At 33.7% G+C, this 15,002-nt stretch overlaps 1 protein-coding gene across 1 annotated transcript in view; it reads right to left on the reverse strand.

The window, feature by feature from the left end:
- Slco6a1 (solute carrier organic anion transporter family member 6A1) overlaps nt 1–15,002 on the reverse strand; it is a 178,510-nt gene that overhangs the window by 113,441 nt on the left and 50,067 nt on the right. The window contains 2 exon segments of the mRNA XM_047554753.1: nt 4,927–5,080; nt 9,915–10,110. Of these exon segments, the coding sequence (XP_047410709.1) occupies nt 4,927–5,080; nt 9,915–10,110 (350 nt within the window).

Consider the following 15,002-nt stretch of genomic DNA (forward strand, 5'->3'; position numbering starts at 1 on the left):
TATACACAACATTTTCTTTATCCATTCATCTAATGACAGACATCTAGGCTTATTCCATAACATGGCCACTGTGAAATGTGCTGCTATAAACATGGGAATGTATATATCTCTAAAGTATGCTGTCCTCAAATCTTTTGTATAGACACTGAAGAGTATTAAAGCTGGATCATATAGTAGCTCCATTTTTAGTTTTTTGAGGAACTTCCATACAGATTTCCATAGTGGCTATACTAATTTACATTCCCACCAACAGTGTATTAGGGTTTCCTTTCCCCATATCCTTGCTAGCAATTATCGTTACTTGTATTTTTACTGATTGCCCTTCTGACCATAGTGAATGGAATCTCAGTGTAGTTTTGATTTTACATTTCCATGATGGTTAAATGTTTGAATATTTTTCATACATTGGATGGCCATTTATACTTTTTCTTTTGAGAATGATCTGTTTAGTTCAATTGCCCATTTATGGTATGGGTTATTTTTTTTCTGGTGTTGAGTATTTTTAGTTCTTTATATAGTCTAGATCTCCTGTATTAGAGAAGTAGTAGCTTGCAAAGATTTTCTCCCATTATGTGAGTTCTCTCTTCATGCTTTTGTTTCCTTTGTTGTGCAGGAACTTTTTAGTTTGATGCTATCCTATTCATTGATTCTTTGTATTATTTCCTACGTTTTAGGAGTTCTAGGGAAGTTCTATAAGACCTTCATAGAAGAATTGACACCAATACTCCTCAAATTATTCCATGAAATAGAAAAGGAAGGAACCCATCCAAACTCGTTCTAGGAGTCCTAGGGAGAAAGTCACTATTTAACCATATATCCTGGAATTTTCCCTCTGTATTCTGTTCTAGAATTTGCCAATGTTCTGGTCTTATTCCTAGCTATCTGACCATTTTTAGTTGACTTCTGTGCAGTTTGAGAGATATGGATCAAGTTTCAATTATTTGCATATGGATATCCAGTTTCCCCAGTAAAATTCATTTAAGACTTTTTTTTCTTTAATATTAGTTTTGGGTAACTTTGTCAAGAATCAAATAAATGTAGCTGTGTGAGTTTGTCTCTATGTCTCCCACTCTGCTCCACTGGTCTGTGTGTCTATTTTTATTCCAGTAGCAAGCTGTTTTTGTTACTATGATTCTGAATTTAAAAGTTGAAATTAATATTGTGATGCCTCTAGCTTTACTGTTTTTGATCAGAATGCTTTGTCAATACTGGGTCTTTTGTTCTTCCATATGAGTTAGAATTTTTTTTTTTTTTTTGAGTTTGGGGAAGATTATCATTGGGATTTTGATGGGGATCACATTGAATCCATAGATCATTTTTGTTAGTATGGCCTTTTTGGCAAAATGAATTCTTCATAGTCATGAACATAGAAGGTATTTTCAACTTTTCCTGTCTTCTTTTGTTTCCTCAGTGTTCTGTAATTTTCACCGAAGAAGTCTTTCACCTTCCTTGTTAGACTTATTTCTAAGTGTTTTCTTTTTTAAAAAATATGTTAGTGCATTATAGTTATGCATGATATTGGATTCATTTTACATAGTTATAAGAGCATGGAATATAATTTGTTCCAACATAGTCCCCGTACTTCCTCTTTCCCTCCTGTCCTCCCTCCTTGTTCCCGTTCCTCTTCTTCTACTGGTCTTTCTTTTATTTATGTATAGTTTTTCTTTTTAATTAGTGCATTGTAGATATACATAAATGTGAAAGTCACTGTGGTATATTCACATATGTATATAGGATAGTTGGGTCAGTCTCATTCCACCATTCCTCCCTTTTCTTGTGCCTACTCCCTCCCTCTCATAACCTCTTCCACTACTTCACTGGTCTCTCTGCCACTTTTATGTGATTTTCCCTCCTTTTTTTCCCTCTGTATTTTGGTATAACTTCTGCATATGAGAGAAAACATTCAACTCTTGACTTTCTAGGTCTGGCTCATTTCACTTAGCATGATGTTTTCCAGCTGCATCCATTTACCAGCAAATGCCATAATTTCATTCTTCTTTATGGCTGAGAAAAATTCCACTGTGTATATATACCACATTTTATTTATCCATTCATCTTTTGATGGTCATCTATGCTGGTTCCATAGGTTGGCTATTTTTTTATGAAAAAATGTTTTTATTATTTAAATGCCTATAAAATAATGAAACATTTGAATAAAAAATTAACAACATAAAATTCAAAATATATAAGTAGTAAATTGTATGAGATAAACACAAACACTAGAAGAAATATAAGTATACAGTTCTTAGATTCTTTTTATTCTTTTTTTTAATATATGAACATAGGAAAGTTATGAGGTTGGCTATTGCGAATTGTGTTGCTATTCAAAATGGCTGTATCTCTATAATATGCAATGGTTCTATCCCTACAGTATACAAGATAAAACTAATTCCAAAATCAGTAGAAGACAGGAAATAATTAAAATCAGAGCCAAAATTAATGAACTTGAAAATGAAAATAATACAAAGGATCAATGCAGCAAAGATTCCCTGATAAGTGAATGATGATATATAATGGGGTTGGGGGTGTGGGGGGTAAGAGAAGAATGGAGGAACTTTAGATTACATAGAGGGAAATGAGAGGGAGGAGCAGGCAGGGGTATGAAAGATGGTGGAATGAAACAAACATCATTACCCTATGTACATGTATGATTACACCAATGGTATGAATATCATGCACAACCCTAGAAATGAAAATTTGTACCCCATTTGTGTACAATGAATCAAAATGCAGTCTGTAAAAATAAAAAATAATTTTTAAAAAATTGGTCCTTTAAAAAGATAAGCAAGATTGATAAACATTTAGCCCAACAAATCAAAAGAAAGAGAAAACCCTAATTAACAAAGGAAGTATCACCAGACACTACTGAAATCTAGCGGATCATAAAAAACTATTTGAAAATTTATACTCCAGTAAGCTAGAAAATCTCAAGGAAAATTACAGATACCTAGAGACATATGACCATTAAACCATGAGAATACAGAAAACTTAAACAGCAATGAATTTGAAGCAGCTATTTAAAGTCTACAAACAAAGAAAAGTCTAGGACCAGATGGATTCTCAGCTGAGTTCTATCAGAACTTTAACAAAGAACCAGTGTTAATCCTCCTCAAATTATTCCATGAAATAGAAAAGGAGAGAACACTGCCAAATTCATTCTACAAAAGCAGTATCACCCTGATACCAAAACCAAAGACACCAAACAATCAAGGAAAGAAAATTTTTGACCCATATCCCTGATTAGATGCAAAAATTCATAATAAAATATTGACAAACCACATTCAAAAACACATTAAGAATATATTATACCATAATGAGTGGTATATATCCTCAGGGATATAAGGTTGGTTCAACATACACAAATCTATAACTGTACACCACACAGAGTTAAAGACAAGAATCACATGAACTCAATAGACGCAGAAAAAATGCTTGACAAAGTTCAGCACCCATTCATGTTTAAAACACCATAGAAACTAGGGATAGAAGGAACTTATCTCTACATTATAAAAGTGATTGAAGACAAACTCAAGGCCAACATCATACTTAGTCAAGAAAAACTGAAAGCATTTGATCTAATAACAGGAATAAGACAAAAATGCCCACCCATGTCCCTCCTCTTCAACATAGTCCTTGAAACTCTAGCCCTATAGTATCAGGCAAGAGAAGGAAATTAAAGCAATGTCAATAGAAAAAGAAGTCAAATTATCTCTGTTTGCTGATGATATGATCCTTTATTTAGAAGACACCAACCCCCTCAAAAAATAATCCACCATATGACTTCCAGAGCTTATAAACAAATCTAATAAAGTGCAGGGTACAAGATCAACATAAATAAATTGATTGCTTTCTTATGCTGCAATAAAAAATCTGCTGAAATAGAAATTAGGAAAACTATCCCATTCACAACAACCTCAAAAAAAAAATTGCAATTTTATTAGACAGCAGAGCTTGCTTCTCTGAAACTCATTGGGAAGTCTGCAGATCACTGGAGGGTAGCATCCTCTCCCTACCAAGCCATGATGTACCTGGGTCTAGTGCAAACTATTCCTTTTCTTAATTCTCTTTCTCTTCTAAAAATCAACATTTCTGTTTTTTTCCTGGTTGTTGGCTCTCTGAATCATCTCACATGCTTCCCCAAAGCCTTCCTACCTCACTCATCATGTAGCTACAAAGGATATTTCATCTTAATCTTGGAGAGTATCTATTACATGGGTTTTTCTAGTGCACCATTTTTCTGAATCTGCCCCTCATGTGACATTTAAATGGTTTCACTTCATGAAATGCCAAAGGACAGAAAGGAAAGCATATATTCAATTTGAAGTCACTTATATTTCTGCCATATGAACTTTTTATAATACTATTCTGAAATGCTGATATGCTTTATAAGAATGCTCATATATATGGGGAATTCAAGGTAAATAATGAAAGGACTAATTTCCATATATGGGTTAGTGTTGGGCAAAATTAGATAAACAGGAAGAATGTATAGAGTAAGCATTTTGAATTCCTTGGCAGAAGCAAAATCTGAGCAAAAGACTATCAAAAAGAAGCACTGATCAATCCCTTGGTGTGATGATAAAGATTGCAAGGTTTTTTTTGACTGGGTGGGACTGATGGGGAGCATAGCACTGAGGCAAACTGTGAAATTTGAAGACAAAATGCTCTCTTGAGTGGTTTCTTCCTACTTTGCTATCACCAGAAATAAATGACAATCACTCACTGCTTTAAGTTTATGAAATCAGGATTATAGAGGCACATTGTAGTGTAGGCATATCTCTTCTACACTCGATTTCCATAAGAAAAATTTATGGAAATATAAAATAGATTTCCCAAAAATTTTATAGAGTCAGGAGTACAATATAAACATTATCTACAATTTGAAAATGTTACTGGAGGAGAATAAAAATAATTTAAAAAAATTACCTTTATGTTGTTTATATTTTTAGAATCAGTACAGCCTGCAAAGCAGGGAGAAAAATATTCAATATCATCTCTTCCACAGACAGATGAGTATGATGAAGATGAGCATCTACAATTTTCATTGCAGGGAGCTGTGAGGTTTCCCAACTGACCTGTTCTATAAAAACGAGATTTAATATAATTATAATACCATTGTTTTATAATTAATGCATACATCAAGATATCAATGAGACCTCTAAAATACACTTATTGAAATAATTTCTTTCTTAAGAATTTCACTAGGGTATAAGTGATATTCCATAAAAAGCACATTTAAAAACGTACCATTTGCGATTTTTTGACATATGCATACACTTGTGAAACCATTGTAATCCTATTGACAAATATAATTATCACTCCCCAAAGTTTCCTTATGCCCCTTTATAAACACTTTACATCCTGATTTTTACTGGTCAACCTTCATTACTCATTAATTTGCATTTTCTAAGATTTTATGAAATGGAATCAAACATTATATAAAAATTCCTAGCCTTCTTTCACACAATGGGTCTTTTTTTCCACACTAACTTGGTTTTTTAACTTTTTTGCAATTTATTTATTCTAATTAGTCATAATGAGTCTTTATTTGGTCTTTTTATGGTAAAATACGTCCGTGGGTTTTAAGTAAATATTAAGGAGTAAAATATTCAGATCATGTGATAGGTGTTTTGACATTTTAAGAAACTATCAGTTTTCCAAAGTTGTTATGGTATTTTACATTCCTATCAGCAATATTCAAGAAATTCAATTGTTCTCCACATTTCTCTTCATCACTTGGTATGATCTTTTGTTACCTTGAGACATTTTAATAGGGTTAACATTTTCATATTATCATATTGAAAATGTGTTTTTAATAAACATTTTTCTAGTGACTATTGATGTTGATTTTATTCACATCTGGTTATTTTCCATCTGTATTCATTTGATTAAATGTCTGTTTGAATCTTTTGTCCATTTTGATTGGTTATTTTCTTATTTCTAAACAATGAACGTGCTTCATATATTCTGGAAACAAGTCTTTTCTTAGTTATCTGAATTTCAAATGTTTTGAAGTCTATGGCTTGATTTTTGTTCCCTAAAGGTCTTTCAAAAAGTAGGATTCCCTATTATGTGACTTGACATTTTCCCTTGATGCTTTTGAAATTCTTTGTCTTTGACATTTGATAGCTTAATTATATTGTGCGTTGGAGAGGCTTTGTCTAGGTTGCATTTAATTGGGAGTCTTTGAACTTCCCAGAACTGAATGTTTGTATTTCTCATAAAACCTGGCAAGTTTTTAACTATCATTTTGTGAAATATGGTTTCTGTACATTTTTCTCTTTCTCTCCTTCCTTGGATCTCTGACCAGGCAGACATTTGTATGCTTAATGGGATTCCATTCATTCTGTAAAATTTTTTTGTTTTGTTTTTATTATCTTTTCTCTCAAAATGGGCTAATTCACTTTATCTAGATGAAGTTAGTTCTGCCGTCTTCTACCCTATTACAAACTTCATGAATATTGCTCATTGTGTTTATGGATTAGAAACAATTTTAATGAAAAGCAACTAATAAAATAAAATTGCTGATCAATTTGCTTTGGCCAAAAGTACAAAATTAAAAGGTTGATTAATGGGTACAACATTGGATTTACATAAGATTAAGAAGCTATTATGTGCTATTTTATGATAGGGTGACTTACCAGTAGTGATCCTGTACTACATATCTAAAAACAACAAACAACCATACAAGCAAAAACCAAACTCAAAGAACAGAGCAGAATGCTGGCTGTCAGAGGCAGTGTTATGGCTGAAATGGGAAGATGGGGGTCACAGGATACAAAGCCTCAGTCGCACAGGAGGAATTGATGTTTTTCTTTCATATATATTGCACAATACTGTAAACATACTGAATCATAATGCACTGTGCATTTCAAAACTGCTAAGAAAGTAAATTTCAAAAGTTCTTCCTACAAAAAATATGAGTATTTGAGGTAGCAAAGAGGGGGATTAGCTTGATTTTGATTGTTATTACATATTGTATTCAGAGTTTGTATACTTACTTTGTCTCCCATAAATACATACAATTATAGCTTGTCAATTTATAATTAAAAAAAAAAACTAAAACAAAGAATTCTAAATTTTACACCAAAAATACGAAGAACCCAATCAATAAATGGGCCAAGGAACTGGACAGACACTTTATAGAAGAAGACATACAGGTGATTAACAAAAATATGAAAAAAGTTCAACATCTCTAGAAATTAGAGAAATGCAAATTAAAGCAACTCTAAGATTTCATCTTACTCCAATTAGAATGGCTATTATCAAGAACACAAGCAATAACAGGTGTTGGTGTGGATGTGGGGGAAAAGGGCACACTTAGTACATTGTTGGTGGAGTTGCAAATTGGTGCAGCCACTCTGGAAAGCAGTGTGGAGAGTTTCAGAAAACTTGGAATGGACCCATATTTTGACCCAGTTATCCCATTCCACGGTTTATACCCAAAGAACTTAAAATTAGTATACTACAGTAACCCAGGCACATCAGTTTTTATAGCAGCTCAATTCACAATAACTAGATTGTGGAACCAACCTAGATGCCCTTCAACAGATGAACGGATAAAGAAAATGTGGTACGTATACACAATGGAATATTATTCAGCCATAAAGAAGAATAAAATTATGGCATTTGTAGGTAAATGGATGGAATTGGAGAATATCATGCTAAGTGAAATAAGCTAATCCCAAAAAACCAAAGGCCGAATGTTTTCCCTGATAAGTGGATGAAGATACACAGTGGGGGTTGGGGGTAGGAGGTAAGAGAAGAATGGAGGAACTTTAGATTATGTAGCAGGTAATGAAAGGTGGGGTATGAAAGATGGTGGAGTGAGACAGACATCATGTTCATGCATGATTATATGAATGGTGTGAATCTACATCGTACACAACCATAGAAACGAAAAGTTGTACTCCATTTGTGTACAAAGAATCAAAATGCAGTCTGTAAAAATTTTAAAAAGTGAGAAATATTTGAGGAGATAGACATGTTTAATCTGATTGCCCAGTGTAGACATGAATCAAAAATCACAGGTACCCCATTAATGTGAATGATTTTTGTTTTATACTATGTATAAGTTTAGAACAAATTTAACTTTAAAAATAAGAGTTTTTGGGAAAACGGATGAATAAATGTTTGTAACAAGTTTATCCCAAATTCTGTACTCTCCTCTTGAATACTAAAATTACAAATTTTTCACCAAATATGTAGCTCCCCAGAAAGAAAAATAATTTTTCTAAACTAATCATATATATGTTTACTATATATGATCTAAGACCTGGTCAACATATATATATATAGCAGTATGTTCCTCTTCTGAAATTGTTCTTAATATATTATTTTTGCCTTATAATAGCTGGAAAGGAAACATAATGCCTTGAAATCTTCCAACTATCAATCTTGATCCATAAAACGATAGTAAATGTTAAGGCAATGCAGGGTAGGGCAATGAAGCTGGAAAAACCCTGCTTCTTTGTTGACATGAAGCACAAATCCAGCCATTCTCTAATTTCATTAAGATTTCTTGAAGAGATAAAAGCAAAATGAAATTAAGTATTTTTCAAGGCTCCCTTTTTGGGGAGCATACCATCCATTCTTGGTACTTTGCTATTTTGAGAATAAAAACAATAATTCTTTGAATAAAAACAATATAAAACAATAAAAACAAGCTCTTCGGGGTTTGTAAAAATTTCTATTAAGATTTGTATTATAAGGAACTGATGTTAATTTGTAGGATAGTGTTATTTTTATAATATCTCTTCTTCAAATATATTAACATTTATATTAACATTTTATAGTTTTCCTTTTGTTTAGATATCATTTCATGCATGTCAGTGAAGGTTTTCTTTATCAAGGTTTTGCACATCTCTCATAGATTTATTTCTAGCTATCCTAATGTGATAATTTATGAAGAAAATTTTTCCATAAAAATTATATATTTTTCCATTTGTTTCTTGATAGAATAAGGAAATAGTTAATTCTTAGTGTACTTGTGTCCAGGAATTTTCAACCAACATATGAATTCTCCAATTGTAAATGCACATGAATTTTCAGTTTGCAAATATTTTCTTCACTCTATAGCACATCATTTCACCTTGTTAGAGTGCAGTCCTTTGCATAGCAAAAATATTTCATTTTGATAAAGTCTAATTTGTTAATTTTTTCTTTTATGAAAAAACTTGTTGTTATGTCTAAGAACTCCTCACCTACTTTTGTCCCAGGAATTTTCTACTTTGTTTCTACAAGTTTAATAGTTTTTCATTTAAATCTATGATACATATTAATCTATGATTCAGAAAAATTTGTATAATTAGTAAAGCTTAAGTCATATTTATGACCTGTGAATATCCAATAGCACTTATATTTGTTGAACACTGGTCTGTCATTAGCTACTCCTGATAGCTGGAAGTAGAAGTCTTATTCTCTTTGCTTATTTTATTTGCTCAATCCATTGATTTTTAATTCCAGTTTTGTAACCTAATAATATCAATCTCTGCAGAATTCTTTGAATTTGTGTACATTTGGTTTAAAAGAGATACTCTTTTTAGTTTCATTATCTGATGTCCATAAGAAAGCAGACAATCCAATTCAAGAACACAAGGTAAAATTACCATGTAAAGAAGTTAGTACCATCCCCTACTTGCTACCCACCCTAACACAAAATTTTACTTTTATGTTCTGAGTCATTTTAATGTGCATGTTCTCTATTAATTTATGACTATCTGAGCAGTCATCACCAGATCTCATATTTTTGACCTTAAAATGAAAATTAAAACTGTGTCTTATAATTTTTTTACATGCCTAATAATTCTAGGAATGATATAAACATGTAAGCATTACTGGATACAAAATTAATTGCCTGAGAAATATGCTTATGGGTTCTTATTTGAAAACTGAATAAACAAAATTGTATTTACCCATCGTAATTTTCATTGATTCCAGCAAACTGGACTGGATGGCAGTGTACAAAAATTACAAGTGTAATAAATATAATTGCCAGAAGAGATGTAATGATAATAAATCTCATAAGGGCTTTACAGGACATTTGTAACTTGGACACAATGACACCTCCCAGAAACTGGCCAAGTGCACATCCTGGAATTAAAATAATCCCTAAAAAAAAAAAAGAGGAAAAAAATAACAATAAAAAAATAAGCAACTGATAAATAGAAAATTCATACATTGATAAATTCTCCTCTATTTTAACATACATTGAGAACAGATTTAAAAGAGAAAAAAGTTGAAGGCATGATAAAGATCTTAACAAACCTAAACCTTATGAAAAATACAAACTTCTGAGTAGGGTTAAAGCCATGGGGGTGATGGGCTCTTGAACAGTATGGTAGTATTTTACTCCTACACACTGAAGACATTTAAGATGTACCAGGAACTTGACTCATGCCAACTGAAATTGGGAGTTGTTTTATTGAACACTATTATTGTTGGGCCAGATGTTAGGGGCAGTTTTGGTTCATCGATAACTCCCAGAAAAATGCTCCGCACACACAGGTCCCACACAAGGAACTTTTATTTTATGCGGACAATTCACATCCGCTTGGGGGAAAGGGAAGAAGGAAAAGAAGAAGATGGCGCAGGGTTTCTCCTCAGTTATCGGAATTTCACGGGCTGGGAGGAACCAATCGCGGAGGAGAATTATTACAGACTGACTGATGGACCAATGACATATTAGAACGTAATGTGGGAGTCAGGAAGATTACGGGAATGTAAGCCGGAAATTCCTGTAACGGGAGAGGCCAGCGTAATGCAGATTGACCGGTGGTTGGGAGGCCAGATTCCTTACAATTATTAGCTGCTCTCTGGGTTCATGTATTATTATTATTCCTTACAATTATTAGCTGCTCTCTGGGTTCCTGCTCTTAAGGACTTAACTGCTCTGGGGATCAAAAAACATAGCATAATCACATCTCAGGGTCCCCTTGGACACATGGTCAGTTTGGGTAGATAAGAGCCACAAAGAACAGTTCTAGCTTGGGGGAGTGTCCTTAACATAAGATCACTGAGAGGTTTATTCTGTGGGGAGCACAGGCTGCAAGGGAAAGGGGAGTGGAGAGGAGGGCATAGCTGTTCAGCAACGCTGCCCTCTGTGACATGAAGTAATATCACAAACAACGGGTGTGGCTACAAGTGAGGCCATGTCTGAAAGTGCCAGGGTCAGGGCTGTCAAATCATCAAGTTTCTGCAAGTCTCTCCCAAACACCCAACTTGGTGGGGTTCAATTGCCTCTGCAATCCTCGGAGGCATTCTGGGGATCAGCCATGGCTTGTACATTTGCCACGCCCCCAGGCACACATATTAACTTCCTCCAGGGCTCACATATGCCCGCCCCATGCAGTCCACAGTCTACCACACTTCAGTTGCTGCAAAGGTCTTGCTGTAATCATGAAATTGGCCATGCCCCAGGTGCACAGACTAAAAGCCTCTGGAGAGAAAATACCCTGGGTGGAGTCAACATTATCTTAACATGTAATTTCAGGGTACAGCCTGCATTCTGCCCCAGCTACTTTGGCAAGACCTGAGAGGAATGAAAATGAGCTGCAGCTACAACCTATTACCCACTGTCATACCTGGCAGATTACAATCTTAGGAGACCCCAAGAGAAGTATTCAAAGCAACTCAATTAAGAGGATTTTTTTTACTTGATTTTCCCTCTGTCAATTCTATCTTTTGTTATGATTGCTTTTTGATTCTGTTTTATCTTATTTTTTATTTAGTTGTATTTTCCCTTTTCTTTCCCACTTTACCTTTCTTCCTTTCACTTTTGATTTCTATTTCTATTATTTTCCCTCTTCATTCTCTTTCTTATTTATTTTTATTTTTTAATTGTGTGTGTGTGTGTGTGTGTGTGTGTGTGTGTGTGTGTGTTTCCAGTGCTGGGTATTGAACCCAGGGCTTCATGCGCACTGGGCAGGTGTTCTGCCTATGACTATTAGGCAGAACATATTAGATGAGAGGAATTAAACTCTGCTTTAGCCACAACCGTCCCACTGAAACCCTAAAGGGCACTTCTATTTAAAGAAAACGGGAGACATGAGCTACTAGTTGTCAATTTGTCCTCAGATGGGTACAGAGAGATGGAAGCTTCAGTGTGGCCTCTGGGCAGATAACCCCCATAGAGTAGCATAGAGGGAAAACAAAGAGGCATATGGCACTGCATGGATGTGGATCCTCTATGTTGGTTGCATCTACAGCAGGTCACATTGGACAGAGCTGATAAGTCTGAAGGTTAGTCCCTCAGAGGGGGAGATATATTTCCAGGATGTCCCTCTCCCCATAAAGCAACCAGATCTATAAAAGTCTTCAGCTATGGGACAAGAATTCGTGGCCCTTCAATAAAACTGAACCAGCATCAGAATCACTTTCAAGTACTAGAGCTATTATAAGCAGCACCTGTGTAAATTCCTAACCTATCACAGGGGCTAACCATAATAGGAGTAATCATGGAGGGTACAACCCACATACATTGCTGCCTATACCATATCTGTCTGAAGAACCAGAGTGTTCCCACTCTTTCAAGACCTGTAGAGATAGTAGTTCTCTGCAACCCTGACAAAATATATTCTGAACGGAAACTAGGGATTCTAGTTTGAAATTAATTCAAGACTACTCAAAACAAAACAACAATGAAAAAAACAAAAAACAGTACCCAAGGTAACATGGAAAGAAAAAACCCACATACCATGAAGGCCAACACATAGAAGTAGAAGAGATGTTCATCCCAACAGATGCAAAAATCTCAACCAAAAACATGTGAAAGATGAGAAAACAAGGGAATATGTCATCTCCTAAAATTCAGAATTCCCATGGTAACAGAATCGTAAATATCAAAATGACTGAAATACTTGATAAAGAATTCAAAGTAATGATTTCTTGAAAAGTTCAATGTATTCCAAGAGAGTATAGATAAACAACTGACTTAATCAAGGAACATAATGCAAGATGTGAATGAAATTTTAATTAAATGACAGATTACAAAAAAGAATCACAAAAATCTTGGAAATGTAAATTTTAATTATTCAAATAAAAATACTCAGTTGAAAGGCTCACAAATAGACTAGAGTGAATGGAAGGAAGAATATCAAAACTTGAAGACAAGTCTGATGAAATATCACATTCAGATGGTGATAAAGAAAAAAATAAGAAAGAACACACAAAGCATACATATACTCTGGGATACCATTAAAAGACCAAAACGTGTAATCAGAATAGAAGAGGGAGAAGAGTTACAGACTGATAGCAAAGAAAACCTGCTCAATGAAATACTGGCAGAAAGTTTCACAAATCTTGGAAAAGACGAGGACATTAAAGTACAAGAGGCATTTAGAAACCCAAATACTCATAACTAGCAAAGTATCTTTTCTGTGGTATACTATGGTTAAAGTGCTAAAAGTACAGGGCAAGAAAAGAACAACGAAGTCTTCAGGAGAGAAGCCAAGTCATATTTAAAGGCAGACACATTAGACTAAAATCAGATCTCACAGCAGAAACTCTAAAGGTCAGGAGGGCATAAAATGATATATTTCAGGTTTTTGAAGGAAAAAAAAAAAAAAACTGCCAACCAGCACAGTTATCTTTCAGAATAAGAAAGAATAAAGACCTTTCAAGAAAAGCATTAATGAAGGAATTCATGAACACTAGCAGAATAAAAAACATTTAAGGAACTTCTATACACAAGAAGAAGAAAGAAGGTCACAATTATGAAAGCATGTGAAAGAATAAATCCCACCAGAGACTAAACACACAAATGAAAAATAGGAAAGAATCAAATATTATCAATGCAATAAACCATCAAATTTCTGAGGAAAAAATAAGTGAACAATAAAAGAACACAGAATATTCAAAACCACCTTAAGAAAAACAATAAAATGGCAAGAATAATAATAACGCTGAATGTAAATGATCTTAATTTCTTCAGTGGAAGACACAATCTGGCTGGGTAAATTGAAAAGCAGGATGGCAACAATATGTTGCCTACAAATAACCTACCTCACCTGCAAAGGCAAACATAGATTTAAAGTAAAAGGATGAAAATGATATACCACGTAAATAAGAGTGGTAGTAATAATTAAACTATATCTGAGAAAATGGACTTTAAAATATCAGTCGAGGGAAAAGTTCATCAAAAATGTATAATTATAATAAACATATGCACAAAATGTTGGCATACACAATTTTATAGAACAAACATTACCAGATATAAAGGGAGAGAGATAGACCCCAATACAATACTCTCACCAATAGATATCTCACTACACCAAAAAAAAAAAATCAACAGAGAATCATCAAAGTTAAATTACAAAATAGATCAAATGGAATTAGCAGACATCTCCAAAATTTTCCATCCAGCAATAGAATACACATTCTTCTCCTCAACACATGGAAAAATTTCCAAATTAGAATATATGTCACAAATAAAGCCTCAACAAATACAAAAAACTGAAATAATTTCTTGCATCTTATCATGTCACACACACAAAAAAATGAAACAAGAAATGAAAAGTAAGAGAAACAGTAGAAATTACTTGAACTCATGAGATTGCAGAATACACTACTGAACAGTGGATAGTGAAAAACTCAGAAATTAAAAAATTCCTTGAATCAAGTGAAAATGGAAATATAAGATACCAGAACACAGCAAAAGCAGTCATAAGAAGGAATGTTTTTAGCACTAAGGGCCAACATCAAAAAAATAACATAATGATACATCGCAAGACCTTTGAAAAATAAGAACAAAACAAAATCAATAAGAGGAAAGGAATAATAAAAAGCAGAAGTAAATGAAAGAGAGACTAAAGGAACAATATAAAAGATCAATGAAACAAGGAGATATTTCTTGAAAAGATAAACAAAATTTGCAAACATTTGCTAAACTAGCCAAATGAAAAGAAAGAAGACCCAGACACGGGAACAAAAAGGGAGACATTACAATACATGCCAATGAAATTCAAAGAATAATTAGGGAACATTTTGTAAACTACATGTCAATA

This window comes from Sciurus carolinensis, chromosome 6, assembly GCF_902686445.1.
Source record: "Sciurus carolinensis chromosome 6, mSciCar1.2, whole genome shotgun sequence".
NCBI classification, from domain to species: domain Eukaryota; kingdom Metazoa; phylum Chordata; class Mammalia; order Rodentia; family Sciuridae; genus Sciurus; species Sciurus carolinensis.